Here is a 20,373-nt window from a genome sequence, read left to right on the forward strand (position 1 = left end):
ACAGATAATAAAAATAATAATAAAAGCTTTATTTTTAGCCCGCCTTTCCTGGGATCAAGGCGGGTCACAACAGCCAAAAACACAATACAATCAATATACAAAAAATTAAAATACAAAAAAATACAAAATCTCACAATATCATTACAACAGTTAAAATCCAGTTTAAAAATTTTCCAACTAGATGGGCCAAATAGAGTGGCTTTTGGCATTTAGAGGATGAATGCCCCTGAAGCAGCTGGAAGCTGCTCCAAGGCCACCTAAGGCAGCCCAAAGGTGCCGGCAAAAGGAGCAGATTTAATCCACTCCTGCCAGCAGTTTGTTTGGGTCTGTGGTGGCAGCCTGCTTCTAAATGGGCTGTCCAGTCACCGTAGTCCTGGAGCGATCACAGCTGGAGATCGCTCCTTCCAGGCCATCTGCTTCACCTCTATAATCCCATAAAGGGATAAAAAGAAGACACGGTGAGTATTTATGTAAACTACCACCAGAACTTTAATGGATGATTGGGTAGATAAGAAATCTTTGCCACCTTCACAGCAAACATTATTCAGGTTAGAAAAACAAAATGCAAAATTCCTTTTGAGTTTTCTTACCATGTCAACCTTTTATATAAGATCAAATTAGACTCCAAATTAGGTTTTAGAATTCTACAATACAACACTATGTACCTAAACAAATATATTTAGGCATTCAGCTTTTAACTGGCTGTAACAGAAGAGTCTTTTTAATGGGTATGTTGAACTCTTATCTTGCCTGTACTCCAAATGCATTTTAAAATATTTCAGATTGTTTCTTCAATGTATATTTTTTAAAAAGTTTTAAAATGGATGTATTTTTACTTGCATTTTGTTTTAACTCTACACTGTGATCCACCTTCGGTCCCTAGAGGGAGAAAGGCGGGATAGAAAACAAACAAACAATTCTGCAGCATTCTGTGTTCTGAAGTGCAGGTAAAGGAATGCAGATTCTTGTATTTCAACATTAGGAGCCAGATGCAAATAAAATATTCATGGCACAGTGAAAAGAATGACAAGTCAGGCTTTAGGACACGAACATTTGAAGCTGTTTGCATTATTATACAGAAACTTTTCATGTAAAAGCATTCAGTTTCCACAAGTGAACAGTCAATATTACCTGGAATAGCTTCATGGGCTGTCAAAACCACACTGATAATAGGGTTCTTAGCTCCTGAAACTGGGTCTCCGTCCTTTGCAGAAAGGCTCTTCTCATTTCTTTGGAGCCGTTGCTTCTTTGGTGCTTTTTCTCGCTCATCTTCCCTCCTGTCAAGGTCAACGTCAGAATCATTACCTAAAGAGCAAACATCAAAAATAATGTAAAAGTATGATCATGAGCATTCTTTTTCTTCTCTTCCTCTTCTTAAATACAGCAGCATATATGACCAACAAGGCTGATGATGTTTTCTGTTATTTTGTGGAAAAGAATATCAGATTGCAACATTTATTAGTTTTGCTTCTATCACCTCTACATGTCTAAAAAGGGGGACAGAGAACAAAGCTTCTAATATCAAAACCAAGAAATGAGAAGAAAAATGCTTCATCACGCAAGAAAAAAAACCATTTCAGTTCTAAGGTGGAAATCTAGGAGAGCAAGAGTGTGACACCCAAATTGGCATATAGTGCTATTTGCAAAGATGGAAAATGAAATATGAGATTGCACTGACATGTAACATTAAGGAGAGGAAACAACACTTCACTATTCTTGGGATACTGAGGGTAGAAATGGAGCGAGTGGGCTCTGCATTTGACAACGGGCCAGATGGCATCCACAGTTAATGGTGACCATAGCACCTTTGCTGGAAATGGAGATGGGCAACAAGACTCTCCCATGTCATGTCACACAGCCAGGCACTGTTGGTCTTGAACCCTGATCCTTATAGAGGAATCTGTGGAACTATACTTCTTCTACAAGTGAAATACATGAGAACTAGAAACTCTGATGCCAAAAGATATCTAAAATTGCCATATTCCAGTTTAATGTCTCATTTGGAACTATTTTTGCCCATTGAGCATCCAACTTTTCTACCTGAGCAGGCTCAGGCATCTGACTTATTTGCCAATGCCATTAAAAGATTTTTCTAAGTCTTATAAAATTTAGTTGTACACTTAAAAACATAAAGTGTTCAAAAACATGCCTATTATACTTCTCAGATAGCTAGAACTAACTTCATTTTTGTTGAGAACATTTGCTGTTGTTGTTGTTGTTGTGTGCCTTCAAATCATTTCCAACTTAGGGTGAGCTGGTTCAGAGGACATTTGTCATTGCCTTCCCCTGAGCTAAGAGAGTGTGACTCACCCAAGGTCACCCAGTGAGTTTACATGGCTGAGCTGGGAACTGAACCCTGGTCTCCAGAGTCATAGTCCAACACTCAAACTTGAACATACCCAGTAATAAATCTAGGTTCAGTGGTGAACTGACTCAGCTGGATTTGCTGATTTCCAATCTCTCCCTGCCATCTTCCTAATCTGAAGTCTGCTTACCCTTGAATCTGCTCTCTGTTGTTAGTCATCACAGTTTAAAAGAGAACTCCATGACTACCACCAGTTGACTTCTAGTTACCAGATATTGGAGACAAAAAACTAAGGACAGACAACTTGATTGTCCTCAAATTCTCTCTTTTTAAATATTTATATTTATTAGTGTCACATGAAATAGTACAATCGTAACATGTAACAATTAAAGTAACAACAAATAAATAAACAAGAATTGAACATAACGAAGTAGAGAGTAAAAAGAAAAAAGGAGTAAATAAGGACGCTAACAGAGAGGACTAGAGGGATGAAGTCTACAGGAAAGGGCTGTAATGTAATGATACTTCAAGCCGCATTATGTCCTCAGACTTTCAGCTTGCAAATTGTGCCCTTTAAGAAATTGTGGACTTCAGCTCCAAGAATCCCAGTCTGGGATTCTTGGAGCTGATGTCCAAAATCCCTTAAAGAGCACAGTTTGGGGACTACTGCAGTAGATCTTTTGTCAAGTTCCCCTAAGTTTTCCTCTTGACTTATTCACAGGGCATTTCAAAATCCATAATGATGGCCCCAAAACCTGGCCTTGACTTATATATGAGGTTGACTTATAGTCCAATATATTACTCTGATATGATGTTTTTGTAGGAGAGATGGAGACAATGGACAAGCCACAATCTGGACAATATGCACTCAGCTAATTTTTAAAAGACCATCTATATTGATGGATGTCAAACTGTCCAAGAAAATTTGCCATAAAGCTTTTGTCTATCATACTGTTAGCCTGATCACTAGCTGAAAGCGACACTCGGCACTAGGATGCTGGAGAATGAATTTCCAGTGCTACATCGCTTTCTAAAATATATGAACCATTTCTCTCAAGCTGGCCCACTCTTGCTGCCTTTTCTAGCCTCCACCTCATTTACAAACTGTTTGGGCTGACCATCAAACCCATTCCACTTAGAACGACCAAACAAGCACTTTTTGAGGACATTTTCCCTCTCTCCTCCCAACAGCTTGATTGAGATAAATAGTCCTCGCTCCTGCTCTCCCATGAAAAGGAACACGAAGTAATCAGTTTCAACAGCTGGCACTTTGATTTGGCAAACTAATAAACTGACCTCCTGTATCCAGATCTATGTGATTCAAATCCCAGCGTGGCATGCATAAACTAATTTGATGCTGTGCTGTGTGTGTGTTTAGATGACATTTACAGGATGTTCACATCTCTACTGATGAGGAAGGTGGCTGTCAATGACATATGAATCAGTATGTTCAACAGTGTTTTCAGCCATGCATATTTTCTATCTGGAATCTCTAATTGGTGCTGCTGCCATGTATTGTGCATTCTTAATTAGAGAGGCTTCCTGGTGAAGCTCCAGTGTATAGATTGGTCCCGTAATTGGCCCACTTTGAACTTGCCCTTCCTTTCAAAGTTTGTCTGGTGTGCGATTTTGTTTTAAACTCTTTACTATGGCTATGTTAGCCTCTATCCTACCAGTCCTCTGCTACTCTTGGTAGCCATAATCACAACACAAAACAAGGAGACCGATTATGCTTTTGTAATATTTGTACAAAACCAGGCATACTTTCACACATACAGCAGTTATGGAAAGTAGTCTGGATTTAAATAAGCCATTTGTTGTCAGTCCTAGACCAGCAGCTACCACATGCTGAGAATTCAAGGCAAGGCAGCAGCTTTTCCTGGTCCAGTTTCAGTCAGAAAGCCAACCTTTTTGTTGGTCCTGAAAATAAAAGAATATGAGTTGCAGTAGCTAGGCAGTTGGTGTTTACTCTTTCCTAGTTTGAAAAAGGATTTTGCTTTGTGGACAGAAAGGGAAGGAGAAAAGAAAAATACAAGTGTATTTTGCAGTACAGATGCTAAGAAATATTGGCACAGAGTTCCAGTCTTGTAGAAGTCTATGTATACAATGATAAAAGGGGGGGGGAACAGTTGTAAGAAGAGAGCCAAAACCACCTAGAGTATCCTAGGAGTAGTCCAAATCATTCCATTATAGAAAATAAGGTATCACTCATAAAAAACAAGAATTCCTTTGTTCAGGTGCTAGGGCTAAACATAATTTCAATATCAGAACAGGCAGGCCTGAGGCCCTCTTCTAAATTTAAAAGCTACGTAAATAACCAAAAAGCTACCTCAAATTCTAAACCTGAGTTTTCCATTTTCACCTAGAGACAATGTAAGATCAAAAGTTCAAATATAACGTTACATATTAATTTCAAATAGCGATGTGCAAATTCCCCTAGGCTGACATTGTAATTGGGTCACAAATTGCAAGCATCATTGTTGAGTGCTTGAAAAAAAATGGAAAGGAGTTTTAAATTGGCTAGCAATGTTTTATGCATATCTTAACTCACAATGCTGGCATGCAATTCTAGTGTAGATGTCAAGGTTTCCTAGATCCAAGTCTAATCTATGAGAATTGTAGGAGGTGCTCTTTTTCTTTTTGTCTCTCTCTCTCTCTCTCATGCACAAAGCAAGCGGCCATGACACAAAATAATAATCTATGGGCCCAAACAGACAGGCCAAAATAAAGCTGCTTCGAGTCACTTTGGAGGTATGCTGTTTGAATGTTGCATGCATCCTCAGAGGCTGGAAGCTGCGCCAAAGCCATGCTCCAGTCCTAAGGACTGGAGTGCAGTTTTGGTGCAGAATCTGGCCTCTTAGGAAACATGCATCATTTAAACAGCTTACCTCCAAAGTGACCCGAAGCAGCTTTATTTTGGCCTGTCTGTTCTGGCCCTATGTAACTTCAAGAAAAGCCTGTAAGTTGTGGGCTAAATCTGGAGTGGGATGCAGTGTGGATTCACACAGCCAAATGTGGGTGTACCTAATACAGCAAGGCCAAATGAATGCCCAGAAGGCACGTTTCTGTAAATCCATGTAGGTTGCCAAGTCTGATGAATACCAACCCAGCCGGCAGAAAATTAGTGTATTCGCTTGTAATATATATTAATTTTAATTAGGACTGAAGTAAGAATTTAAGGTTGTGGGAGCTTGACCTAATGTACAAAGGAAAGAGTTCTTTATGGATTGATGCCACATCAATGGAAAGCCCTTCTAGGAAGACATGTTTGGCATTTTACTGCCTTTTTGGTACCAGGAAATTTTTAAAAATTTACCGAAATATTTGCAATTTTTTTTACTAGCGTAATATTTATTTACTCTAACTTCTAATTGTCCTTTTTATTATTTTTTCTGCTTTACCTGCTACATTCATTTTTGTTAACTGCCTTGAAACAATAAAATCATATAAACATTTAAAAACGAGTATTATCCTCCGTTCTCTGTGGTAACTGGTCATGGAAAGGATCTGTAAATCCACTTTGTGATGGACTGGAGTGCCTCTACCTCCAGATGGTGTGATGGAAGAAATCAGCTTGGCGTCAAATGATAGTGTCCTATAAAGTTTTTACTTTTTCCCATCAAAACTGTTACTTTGGGGTACTACAAAATCCTTGTTTGTAATCATTATAATTTCAGTTAAAAGAACCAGTAGTAAATGACTTGAAAACCTGTTGCAAGTGAGATTGGACAACACTGGGCTAGAAGAACTAACAGTTTGACCTACCATAAGACAAACTTTTGTTATTTCTAAGTACATTAAAAAAAGGGGGTGCAGTACAGACCGCTGAAAAATGGCGGCCTGTTTTTCCTCCGGAGGGAAGTTGCCAAATTGTGTGGCTTCCTTCTGGCGGAAAAAGAACCTGCAAAAAGTGGTGCAGGGGTGGCCTAACAAGTATGCCACTGGCGCAGTCGTTATGTAAGCACCGCGCAGCAATGTGCAGACGCTATACAGTGCTTACGTAATAATGGCAGCACCCATGTACACAGGGTGCTGCCATTGTTATGGCACCATTACGTTCTAGGGTTAGGGACTGTGTGGTTGCCAAACAGTCCCTAACCCTAAAATTGGCCCTGCTGCATGCTGATCCGTTAAATCCAATTATTCATCCAGTCTTCTGAAATTCACAATGTTCAGAAATCCACCCAGAATACTAATGACTTGATCTGACCAGATTGCAGGAAATGAGTACATCAGAGCTGTACAATTGTCCCATGGCCATATTTCCTGAAGATCTATTCCACATTTGTCAGTATTAAAAAGGCATGCATTGAGATGTGCCAAGAAATTATTTCCTGCAGGAGATGGATTGGTCGGGTTTTCTCAGAAGGGGTACTTTCTTGTTCACCTGCGAATGGAGATGTTCCTTTCTAATACAAAAGGAAAAAGCTGTTTCAGCCGGGAAAGCCTGCTAGTAATCTACTTAAGAACCTGTCCTGCTTGCATTTTATGATTTTAATGAGCAGTCGGGTCAAGGGCAGCAAATTTTGTTATTGTAAAATTCATTTTTAAAAAGCATTTTCTCAGCCTAATTAGGCTTAGAAAAAGTGTAAATATTATTGAAAAGAGCATTCATAAGGGACTTGGGGGTCACAAATGAGACAGCTGGATATCTTCACTTAAGAGGTAAAAAGGAAAACAAAATATACTTTTCTACATAAAGGCCTCCTTCGAATGTATGTGTGTGTGTATGTGTGCCTTCGAGTCCCCACAGCATCAGTTTCTAAACAAATTAATCTCAAAGAAAAGCAACACGGGTAATGAATTCTGATGAAACTTTCCAAGTATGTACAGAATCATGGTACATGCACAAAATACACTGACACTTAGCCAACAATGAAATCAATACACAAATGTAATTATATTATGCATGTCTATCTTTGATCTAGGCATGTGTGTTGGCTTAATTTTCATAATACTAGTATATTATAAGCTTTTGGCTACTCAGAAAGGTCTTTGAATGGGGAGGAAGGGCTTTAATTCCCATATGTATTTTTATTCTTGTTGTATAGTCAGCCCTCCATATCGGCAAATTCCGCATTCATGGATTCAACCATCACCATCTTTAAAATATATGTATTTTTTAAATTCCAAAAAGCAAACCTTGATTTTGCTACTTTATATACCATTTTACCATCCTATTGTATATAATGGAATTTGGAGCATATCCATGAGGGCTCCTAAACCAAACCACAGTGGATACTAAGGGCCCACTGTATTAAATCATTTAAAACTGTTTTACATTAGTGCTATTTTAAAACAATAGTTTATTTAATTGATTTTTAACTTTTTAAGTCATATATCACTGGATTTATAAAAGTTGAGTTTAGTGGGGTTGTGATTTGCCTTGGGTTCCATGCTGAAAGAAATATGGCAAATCAATGAAATGTCAAATCTGGCTTCACAGCTTTCCACTGCCTTAATCTCCTTCCCCAGACCTACCAATATATCAAAATTGTTATTATGTAAAAGCAAGATTTTCTTAGACTGAAACTCACATCAACCCTAGACAGCACAGTCAATGAGCACTTTTGAGATGAAATTGAAAGAAGTTGTTACTTTTTTGTAGACTGAAGGTTGGAACAGCCCGGCAAGAAGGGGTGGCTTGAAGCCGCCCCGCTGAAGACAAATTGAGGCCACGGAAAATGTACGCTATGGCCCCAATCTTCCTTGAACCCGGTCCAAAAAGGAGTAGAAAAGATCTGCCCCTTTTTGGGCTGGGAAAGAAGCACCTTTCCCAGCCCTGCTGCAGCCCGAAACTGGCTTCAAGAAGCTCCTCCGGCGTGCAGCATGTAAACATCACACCACCACAGTGTTTTGAAGCTGCCCACGTCTGGGTGTCCATTTGACTTCTGGGCAGCTTCAAGGTGGCTTGAGAGCACATGGTGATGGCAGCTTTAAAGGGTCATCTGTTCTAGCCCTCAGTCCACTGCATCACATGCAGCTGAGTCCATGAAAGCTTATGCTAGCAAGTCCATCTTCTCAGTTAACCTCAAAGATCTCATGGGATTTCTTTATTTTTCTTTATGCTGCAACACACTAACACAGTTATCTCTTTGAATAGTAATACAGCCAAAGGTGAGGTGCAATGGACCCTGCAGTCCATCAGATATTCCCCATTCCTGCTGTTAAGCCTTAGGTCCAAGCTAAATCCAAACACAGATCTTTTACATCTTGTCTAGTTCAGCTCTGATCTCCAGCCATTCCTAAACACAACATCTGTTTGAAAAAAGATTCCAAGTTCTTAATGCTCAGTTAAAACCCATTTGGTGAGCAATAGAACTGCAAAAGCAGACAAACCATGTAAAACATCAACACATCATGCAGCTTTCTCCCTGAACATTTATTGCTCTTCTATGGGTCACTGTTCATGCCTTCAACCATATACACAAGTAAGCTGCCTTACCTGGATCACCTTCCTCTGTATCTTCAGGTTTAACAAGAATACAGATATGCTTCCGTAGCTGCCGAGAATTTGAGAACTTTCGATTGCATTTTTGGCATTCTAAGTTGTCAGGTTGAACCTCTCCCTGTTCTCCCCCTTCCTCAAGTCCCACAGGAACGTCTTCATTTGTAGTGCAATTACTGCTTTCTGCCAATTCTTCATCAACATAACATTTCTTAGTTGATCCTTTTGGTCTGCCTCTTTTTCTCTTCACTACAAGGAGCTCTGTTGAAGAAACATTAAAAAGAATATATATATAAATGTATAGATATAAATGTGTGTGTGGATGGATGGATAGATAGATTTATGGAAATTTTGAAGTCATGCTGGGGGGGAGCTTTTTTTCTGGGAGGGCTTTGGATTGTTGTTTTTTTAATGGAAAAATGCAATTATTAACCCCTCTTTACAGATTTAAAGGAGTTTTGTTATTATAGAAGAATAAAATTTATTATTATACCTGGATTTGGCATAGAATTATCATCTTTGGTATATTAAAAGTACTGTTTCATCAGAATAAGTTTATCAATTAAACATTTTTTAAAATGTAATTTTTGCTACAAATTGAGCCACAAAGTCCTGAACTGTATGGATTACCTGAACTATAAGGAAACTCTGATTTGCCAGGTTGAAGAGAAGAGCCAAAACAATAAAAACAGAAGAAAGCATTAACGTTAATAAACAAGAGTAATTATTTTTTCTCCACTGGTTCACTATAGGGTCATGGAGACAGAACCTAGTAATTTTTGTAAAGTAATAAGTGAGAAAAGAAAACCAAGAGAGGAATTGTATTGATCTGATTCTGTGCACAGTCTTTCATGAAACTCTTCTGTTAACAAAGTTTTTAGAAATAATTCTGGGAAAGCAATGTCTACATTTCCTCTTCTTAATGCAGCCTCTATGTGCAGCAGCTGCTTCTTTACAAACCAACAGGGAAGCTGAGACTAAAGTGATGATGAATGCTGGAAACATGCATCTGAGGAGGAAGGCTCAAATCTGAAAATGCTCATGCTACCTTCTTACTTTCAGTTAGTCTCAAAGGTGCCACAAGATCCCTTTATACTGGAAACAATACAAGAAATTTATGGAACAAAGATTAGGAGGCAGAAAAGTCTGAACACTATGGTCAAATGTACTCATCAGAATAGGAGTGGCACTGTGAGTGAATTTACTGACAGTTTTGTTCTTAACCGCCCTCAAGTCGATCCTGAGCCATGGAGATCTTGTGGATGAGACATTTCCAAGACTCCTTATTTTCCAATGCTCTGCTTAGATCCTGTAAATGCATGCCTGTGAGCTCCTTAATAGAATCCCTCCATCTAGCATGCAGTCCTCCTCTTTCTACATTTCTTCACCTTTCCTAGCATTATTGTCTTTTTCATTGAGTCATTCCTTCTCATGATGTGACCAAAGTACAAGCAACCTCAACTTTATCATCTTGGTTAACAGGGAGACTTCAGACTTGATCTGTTCTAGGGCCCACTTGTTTGTCTTTTTGGCTGTCCATGGGATCCTCAGCACTCTTCGCCAGCACTACATCTCAAATGAATTAATTTTTTTCCTATCCACTTTCTTAACTGTCAAGCTCTCACATCCATACATGGTAACAGGGAATATAAGGCTTGTATGATCCTAACTTTTGTGCTCAGTTGCATATCTTTAAATAATAATAATAATAATAATAATAATAATAATAATAATAATAATAATGTTTATTTGTAACCTGCTTTTCCAAAATTTTGATCAAAGCGGCGAACAATTATATATTAAAAACATTCCAATAAAATCAATTAAAAACAGCATTAAAAACAACATAGTAATACTAATACATTTTAGTAATACATAGTAATACATTTTAGGATCTCTTCTAATGCTTCCATGGACACCATGGAAGTCTTCTTATTTTTTGAGTGCAATCTTTGCTCTGATCAAAGTCCCCAGACAGTTTACCTCATGGTAAGCCACATCCCAAAGCATTCTTTTTAACCTGGGATTCTCCAAGCAGATGCTTCTAGGATCTCATAGTGGGAGGCAAACCTCCTTAGGATAGATATTGTACCCTTCAGCTGCCTTGATTAAGCAGGAACTGCCCCAATTAATCATGGCCCAGCTCAGCCATGAAACCCACTGGGGGATTTTGGGCAATTCACATGCTCTCAGCCTCAGGGGAAAACAATGGCAAACCTCCTCTGAACAAATCTTGCCAAGAAAACCCTTAGGATAGCCATAAATCAGAAATGACATGAAGGCACACAACAACAAATACAATATGAGTTTCATTATGTGTGTGCATATATGTTGCCTGTCGAATTAGGGTGACCCCATGAATTTTTATAGGGTTTTCTTAGACAAGAAATAATCAGGTGGTTTTGCCAGTTCCTTCTTCTGAAATATAGCCAACAGCACCTGGTAATCATTGATGATGTCCCATCCAAGTACTAACCTGAGCCTGCTTAGTTTCTAAGATCAGACATCATCTGGTCCCTAAGGTATTTAGGCCCTCCATGGTAATGTCAGAATTTTTGGCTCCTTCCATGTGCAGCCCCTCCAGCATTGCAATACTGTCTGAGATGATTTCCCAGCCCTCTAGGATTTTAGGGGAAATAATGGAGTGAGGAGGTATTGCTTCTCCTTTGCAGAAGCTATTTCCACAAGTCCAGTGACCAGATCAGATAGTGGCCAGTGTTGCCAAGTGAGGCCTGAGCTCTTCTGTTTGGTTTCTTGACTAGCCTAGGAATCAAGAGGGCTGGCGTTTATTCTGATTTTAAGTGCTGCTGCCACTGAAGGCAGTGGGAGCCAATGTGGCATGGTGGTTTGAGTGTTGGACCACAAGTCTGGAGGACAGGGTTCGATTTCCAGCGTAGCCATGAAATCTGCTAGGTGACCTTAGGAAAGTCACATGCTCTCAACCACAGGGGAAGGCAATGGCAAACCTCCTCTGAACCAATATTGCCAAGAAAATCCCGTGATAGGTTCGCCTTGGGGTCACCATGAGTCGAAAACAACTTGAAAGTACACAACAACAACAACAAGCCACTGAAGAAGAAGTATTCTATTTTTGTCTTAGTTTTAATGCTCCGGTCCTGATTCTGTTCCTAGCTTGATTTTGGGAAACAAGTTATAACCGGGAACCCCTGCTGCTCACAGTAATGTGATCTAGAGAAAGAATTCCATTCTGTCTAGATTGATGGCCACAGAGATGACATTTCAAGACAAAATGGACAAATAAACTATCATAGGAGAACAATTTTTATACCGTTTTTTCCAAACTGCATTTCTTGTCTGACCACCATTCAGTCATTTTGTAATGGTTTAAATTCTATTTTTATGCACATGTTCATGGGTGATGGTGGTGGAAGTAAAGGCTGCAAAAAAGTAAAGCCACAACTACTGGATTAAAAAAACCTTTTGTTTCGATTATTCCGGTGTTACCTTCCAATTTCACATTTGTACAACTTTGTACAGTTTTGTAATTCTGAACACTTCAGAAACAATGCATTATAATGAATGGCAATCAGATGAAGCCATGCTGCCTTCAGGAACAGATTTTCACAAAACAGATAACACAGTCCAAATAATGTATGTGTGTGTGTGTGTGTGGAAACAGACTGTAAACACAGGCAGTGAAACATTGTATAATTCTGAGACTTTTAATTATTCAGAAGGAAGTTAATTTTAAAGGTTTCATTTCTAAAATATGTACTGTATTTTCCAGCGTATAAGACGACTAGGCGTATAAGATGGCTCCCAACTTTTCCAGTTAAAATATAGAGTTTGGGATATACTCACCGTATAAGACTCCCTCTCTTCCAACACATAAGAAGACAAGAGAAACTTTGCACAGCAGCGTTTAAAGACTGCAGGCCTCTTCAAACCATTAATTTAAAAAAGCATCAGATTTTATTTCAATATGGTAATTTTAATTCAAATGCTTATGACACGCAGGTACTTAGCAGGAAAACCTGTTGTATACACAGCCTGCTTGGATTGGATTGTATACAAAGCCCGCAGATGCTCCAATCTGGCTCGGTAGTTTCAGCACCCACCCTAAAAGACGAAACCCGGCGTATAAGACGACCCCTGACTTTTGAGAAAATTTTCCTGGGTTAAAAAGTAGTCTTATATGCTAGAAAATACAGTATGCCTTACTAGACATTTAGTAGGCATTCAAGAGGGAATTGGGAACACTTGAAAGAACGAAGCATTGTTTTAGATTTTTCTTTCTTTTAAAAAGGCAGAACTTAAATTCTATATGGAAAATTGAACCCATGAAGTCAGAGCTGCCTTAAAAATTATTTCACAGGTTATATCTAATGCCACTGTGGCTGAGTTACACAAACAATTATTTTGGAGATGATATGGGCCAGGCATATGTGGTTTGGCAGTTCTGGTTAGAGGCTTTCAAAAAAGCAGAATATATTACCAGACATACAAGTTGTCCCAGAAAAAAATTATTGCCTCTTTATTTGGGATATAAAAGGGCACTCCAATATAAAAGATTACTTTCCTTTTTAAAAACTTACTGTGGGGCTTGGCAGTACATCAACAAGGGGAAAGGATTAAAAAAACTTGAACAATGGGAAAAGAGGTAGTAATGTGAGATGAAAAAAATATTGGACAATATATTCTCCAAAAGATTATTCTCCAAGAACTTTTGAGCCTTTAATTTTTCATTACCTCTCTAAATAATATATTCAGTTTTTAGATTGTTCCTGATTGTTAAAGTACTTTCTTCATCATTCCAGATAGTTTGATACCTTACAGAACATCCCAGAATCGTGAAGAACTTTTCCCACTAACCTAAAACACACTTGCCTTCTTTAATGCCTTCATTCATGAGTCTGCAACCCAACACAATTGCCCTTCTCCATCTTATTTCTCTTTTTCATTTTACTTGGAAATGTTTATGGTTTTTACTTTGTTGTTGTTAACAAGCCTTGAGTCAATTTCGACTCATGGCGACCCTGTGGATGAGACCTCCCCAAGACTCTCTATCCTCCAGTATTCTTCTAAGCTCTTGCAGATTCATATTCATGACTTACACATTAACAAGTAGTAAAACTGTCTCATGTATGTGGTACAAGTATCAAACAAGTAATTCACAAAAGTTCTTGGGTTGGAAATTATTCTTGAGCATATTCTCCTAAAGTTTATTCTCAAGAATTTTATAATGCTGCTCTGGAAACCTGCACTGATACAAGTTCAGGTAATGAGAAATGCTCAAAGCCATGTTATCTTCTAGGAAACATAGTATCTCTTTATTGCATATGTAAATAATAATGTCCATATATACATTCCTTCAAGGCATGAATCCCTATAGAAAGATATTATAAGCTGATTGTGATCATAGCTTTGATAAGGGCTCTATATAACTCAAAATAACTGGTTAATTTTTAAGATCTATTTCTAATTCTATTGCAGTCAAGTGCTACATTTTTGTTGTGTCTTATGAACTGCACACGCTTTTTTTTATTACTTCATTTGAAATGTGATGATAGAGACTTAACAATTGATATATAAGCTGACTGTGATCACAATGAGCAAAGTTTTAAACAGAACATGTGTAAGAAATGGAAAAACGGGGAAATCACCAAAGAGGAGTTCAAACAAATAGAGAGCACATGTAGGGGTAAAGTCAGAAAAGCTAAAGCACAAAATGAACTCAGGCTTGCTAGAGAGGTTAAAAACAACAAAAAGGGCTTTTTTGCATATGTCCACAGCAAAAGGAAGAAGAAGAAAATGTTAGGGTCACTGCGTGGAGAAGATGGCAAAATGCTAACAGAGGACAGAAAAGACAGAACTACTCAACATTTTCTTTGTCTCAGTCTTCTTAGAAAAGAAAAAGGGTGCTCAACCTGAGGATAACGGAGCAGAAGACAGAATAAGTAAGGAGATAGTACAGGAACACCTTGTTAATCTAAATGAATTTAAGTCTCCAGGACCAGATGAACTCCATCCAAGGGTACTAAAAGAACTGGCAAAAGTAATATCGGAGCCATTGGCAATAATCTTTGAAAACTCCTGGAGAACAGGAGAAGTCCCAGCTGACTGGAGGAGGGCAAACGTTGTCCCCATCTTCAAAAAGGGGAGAAAGAGGACCCCAACAATTATCATCCAGTTAGTCTGACATCAATACCAGGAAAGATTCTAGAGCAGATCATTAAACAGAGAGTCTGTGAACATCTAGAAAGCAATTCCATAACCACAAAGAGTCAACATGGGTTTCAGAGAAAGAAGTCATGCGATACAAACTTGATCTCTTTCTTTGATAAAATTACCAGCTTGGTAGATGAAGGGAATGCTGTGGATATAGTATATCTTGATTTCAGTAAGGCCTTTGACAAGGTTTCCCATGACATTCTTGCAAACAAGCTTGTAAAAGGAGGGCTAGACAAGGTAACTGTTACATGGATTTGTAATTGGTTGACCGGCCGAACCCAAAGGGTGCTCAACAATGGTTCCTTTTCATCCTGGAGGGAAGTGACCAGTGGGGTCCCACAGGGCTCTGTCCTGGGGCCAGTGTTATTCAACATCTTTATCAATGACCTGGATGACAGAATTGGGAGCATACTTATCAAATTTGCAGATGACACCAAATTAGGAGGAATAGCCAATACCCCAGAAGATAGGATCAAAATTCAAAATGACCTGAGCCACAGATAACAAAATGAACTTCAACAGGGAGAAATGTAAGGTACTGCACTTAGGGCGGAAAAATAAAATGCACAGATATAGGATGGGGGATACCTGGCTGAATGAAACTACGTGTGAAAGGGATCTGGGAGTCCAAGTAGACCACAAGTTGAACATGAGTCAACAGTGAGATGCGGCAGCTAACAAGGCCAATGCGATTTTAGGCTGCATCAATAGAAGTATAGCGTCTAGTCAGGAGTAGGCAACCTTTTTGAGCTGGGGGCCAGGTTGCTGTCCCTCAGACAACTCGGGGGTATGAAGCCCCCAAAAATGTAATTTTAAAAAAAATTAAATAAATAAATAAACCGGGACAAATGTAGGACAAAATTTTAAAATGGAGGACACTTTTTAAATTAAAAAAATGGAAGACACACAAATAAATCTGCTGATTTTTTAAAAAATGTTAATATAAACGCATGTTTCTCAGGCTTCTATAGACAATTGCCCCCCCCCCTTGCCTGCCACTTGCTCCTCCTTGCCCCCCTTGCCTGCCACTTGCCCCGCAGGCAAAGGCCCCGCACGCTTGCACTGGAGGCCAAAAGCCCCAGTGGCAATCTGCGGCAGGGCCGGACTGGGGCTGGTCCCTAGGCCTCGCTGGGCCACATGCGGCCCGCGGTCCGTAGGTTGCTGACCCCTGGTCTAGATCAAGGGAAGTAATAGTGCCACTCTATTTATGTCCTATGAGGAACGATTTAGGGAGCTGGGGATGTTTAGCCTGGAGAAGAGAAGGTTAAGAGGTGATATGATAGACTTGAAGGAATGTCATATTGAGGAGGGAGCTGACTTGTTTTCTGATGCTTCACAGATTAGGACCCGGAGCAATGGATGCAAGCTACAGGAAAAGAGATTCCACCTCAACATTAGGAAGAACTTCCTGACAGTAAGGGCTGTCCAACAGTGGAACACACTCACTTCGGAGTGTAATGGAGTCTCCCTCCTTGGAGGTCTTTAAGGAGAGGCTAGATGGCCATCTGTCAGGGATGCATTGACTGGATGGCCCTTGCGGTCTCTTCCAACTCTATGATTCTACATACAGATGGACAGGCAGAGACAGACATAAACACACACACATAAATTAAAGGACTGCATTAACATTCCATGACAAAACAGTACATAATATTTTCTTTCAAATATAAATAGCAAATAGAGGTACAAGTTAGATCACCAGTCATAGATAATTTCAAATAGCAAATTCTGACCCTATCACATGATGGCTTTTCCAGCCATCACCTGGCAAGCCTGATGCAGAACTCATCTGCCTGGGGTAATGCAAGATAAGGTGGTCAGTGGAAGACAAGCTACATTATCCATTTCTCTGAATGTATTAAGAATGCAAAGACAAGATCACGGTTATATTTGGACCACACAATGCACTCTGATGTCTTACAGCTAAAGTCAGAAGTTTATGGGGAATGGAGCTGACTGGATATCACCCAGTAATGAGGAACTTAACTTCTTGATTACATTGCTCAAAAATTCAAATGAACAGATGTATATTATTTTTTAAATAAAGTACATTTGCACTGGCAGATTAATTTAATATGTGCTGATTGAGATGCATGATGGGCACTCATCCCATTCGTGAATTTCACACGCTCATCTGATGGTTATAAAAGAGCTCTGTGTAGGTGTGTGTGTGCGCGCACGCACCTTCAAGTCATTTCTGACTTATGGAGACTTTAAGTTCAACCTATAATGAGGCTTTCTTGGTGATATTTATTCAAAGCAGGTTTGCCTAAGGCAAATAACATATCACTTGCCCACAGTCACCCAGTGAGTTTCATGGTTGAGCTGGGATCGAACCCTGTTTTCTAGAGTCACAGTCCAACATTCAAACCACTACGCCATGCTGGCTCAAAAAAGCCAACAGGCAATATCAACATCCAAGTGAATGTGGGGCAATCTGTTGTAAGGAGAAGACCTGAGATATCCTCCCTACCACTAAAAAGCCAATATGAAAAAGAGTAATTGTATCAGAAACATCACTGTGTACTGCACAATCATCAATATTTACATAGCTGGTCAAATTAGTAACATTTTGTCAATTTAACACACTCTGTATTTCAGTCTACTGAAGTAAAACTCAGCTGCCTTCCATGAAACAATTGCAAAGTGCTAGGCAAGACAGTCATTTGGTGTTTAGCAACATGGATATCTAACCTTAAGATATGTGCTAAACAGTTTGACCCCCTTGGCCTTAAAAAACATGGTATATGGTGTACAACAAAACAGACTGTGCTTATGCCAGGGAAGAATTGCCTGCAAGTCACTAGGCTGGACAGACTTAACAAACTTGGTTAGTTTCTCTCTTTTAAAAGGCCACAGGTGGCCTAGCTGGGAACCTGTAGGTATGCATTTGTGTTTTTGTGTCTATACTGCAAATTGAACTTAGGAAGGCTTTATGAAGACACCTAGATTTCAATTTTGTTAATGACAGGGGCCGCTATTTTTCTTAAAGATGAGTTGCATTTTTCATCCAGCTAAGGCAGAATAATTGTAACCAGCTAAGTCAGTCAACCTTTCTAGTATGGTTTTCGCTACTGTTAATTTTCCACTATGAATTATGAATAATCCTTGTTCTGTCTTTGCACAAATTGAGAGCTATTTTCTAAAATGACTCACAGAGTTTTTGGTTCTGTCAAATACCAAGATAACATTCAGCTGAGCAGCTTGCCAAATGACCACTGAGCTTTATTTTCGATGTTGTGGCTGCTTTCCAAAGAAAGTTCAATGGAAGGCTCTTTCAGAGTGCCAAAATGTTTTAGAAAGACTTAGCTGCTAGAGAGTGTTACTTGCCCGAGGTTATCCAGTAGGTTTACATGGGAAAACTGTGATTCAAATCCTAGTCTGCAGCGTCCTAGTCCAATGTTCAAACCACTACATCATCCTGGGTCTCTGCTAAACAGGTACAGATCCAGTTAATGCTTGTATAGGAGACTACCTGGCAACCATACATATGCATGTCTCAATTTCATCATGGAAGAAAGGCATAACATAAAGTGTGGCAGATATTCCAAGACTGTGTATGGAACCAACTGGGGGGGGGGGGAGCACAATGTTTTGAAGTGTATAATACACACAGAGGAATTCAAATACATAGCCATGTCAGCCTGAAAAATCTGTATGCAAAGAGATATTGTAGCACCTTTGAGACTAACTGAAAGAGAAAAGTAGCATGAGTTTTCATAGACTTGAGCCTACTTCCTCAGAAACATGGAGTAAAGCAGGGAGTACATTCCAGCAGCTCAAACACAGCTTTCAGTCAAATGCATACAGTTATCTGGGAACAATCAATCTTAAAAAGAAGGTGAGGGCAAAGGAAACATGTAATTTCATAGACTGAACGGACATGTAGAAAATGAGAACACATATCGAGAATGAAATGATGTTCATTGCTCTTAGCACTATCAGTCAGTCCAAAACATAGATTCATGTGCACCTTCTAAAGCCCACAACTTCCCCCCTTCCCCCTTTGTGCTTCTTACCAACCAGCTGCATGGTGACTGAGTTCATGCCTACAGGACCATAATCCATTGATTAACATCTTGCAATTAGTGGATAATAATTTGTCAATACAGAATGATTCATTAGCACAATTCCTTACAGTGAATCTTTACTTTTCATCTCAACACATGCACCATCTCCTTTGTATATCACACACATACACAAACATTAGAACAGCATCCTTGCAGGCCACAGATTGCAGACATAAAAACACTTCCCAACCAACTAAACCACAGTAATGTCCACAGAGTATGCCAATTTGATACACTCTACATTTCAAATAAGCCAAAAATGTGGAGGCTCAGGCCGTAGGGTCAAATCCGGCCACAGTGTATATCTTGGATGGTCCTCTTCCTCATTACACCAATATCTGGTAGTTTCCTAACTCTTGTCCCCATTTTGAAAGGTTGAAATAAAAGGATTGCCTTTACAAGGTTGAAAGATGACTTAGGCGCTGTACATACCGGCGTATGCAGCACCCCCATCATGTGCTAGGGGTTGGCCGAGGACGCAACATCAATACCGGCCTCACCCCTAGCACGTGACAGGGCGTCAAAATGGTGCCACCGCCATTTTGATGTAACGGCCACGTCGCGTCCAAACGGCATGGTGCGGCCGTTATGTCCTGGCACCCTTTCAGCAGCACTGAAAGGAGCTCCAAAATGGAACTCCTTTCATGCCGCGTATTGCTGGCATGGCCTTTACATGGCTGTGCCAGCGATACTGAAGAGAAAGGAGCCAAGTGGCCCCTTTCTCTCTCTCCCCGCCACTGTTGGGGTGTCCTTGGGACATGAAGCACCAAGGACACCCCTTTCCAGGCCACTGGGAAGTAGCGTTTTTCCGCTTCCTCGAGGCCTGGAAAAGCGGGGGATCGGGGCCTCCGGGGCTGCCGCTGTGGCAGCTCAGGCCCCAATCTGCCAGGGAAAGGGGCGGGTGCAGGCCGCCTCAAAGGGGCGGGATACAGAATCTTACTGTATCCCGCCTTAGTTGCTGAACCTTTGAGCTAAACTAGAGTGGCATTTTGGTTTCATCTTTTTTGCGTTTGAGCCCACCCATTCCTGGAATCGACATTCCTCTTCATCTTTTCCAACTCAGGCTGGAAGAGGTTTGTCATCCTTGATATAAACAGACCCACAGAAGCAATCAGGTTTGTTAACCTTTGCTGGGAGAAAGTCAAGGTGATTTCACTTGCATATATCTAATGTGAAGTTGCTGAATTCATGCTTTATCTCTCTTTTTTAAATAGAAAAAGTGGGATAGCGCCACATGTGAAGTTATAGACATTAAGCAAATACTTATAATTCATGAAACAAACAAATCCTCTGGCAGATCTGTGAAGCCATCAACGGTTGCTATGCCTTATGCAGAGACATTTAATCATTGTAGTGGG

At 39.8% G+C, this 20,373-nt stretch overlaps 1 protein-coding gene across 1 annotated transcript in view; it reads right to left on the reverse strand.

Annotated features, from left to right (window-relative positions):
- Nucleotides 1–20,373, reverse strand: part of ZFAT (zinc finger and AT-hook domain containing) — a 187,054-nt gene that overhangs the window by 99,266 nt on the left and 67,415 nt on the right. Inside the window, 2 exon segments of the mRNA XM_042461673.1 lie at nucleotides 1,132–1,305; nucleotides 8,751–9,014. Coding sequence (XP_042317607.1) covers nucleotides 1,132–1,305; nucleotides 8,751–9,014 — 438 coding nt within the window.

This window comes from Sceloporus undulatus, chromosome 4, assembly GCF_019175285.1.
Source record: "Sceloporus undulatus isolate JIND9_A2432 ecotype Alabama chromosome 4, SceUnd_v1.1, whole genome shotgun sequence".
NCBI lineage: Eukaryota > Metazoa > Chordata > Lepidosauria > Squamata > Phrynosomatidae > Sceloporus > Sceloporus undulatus.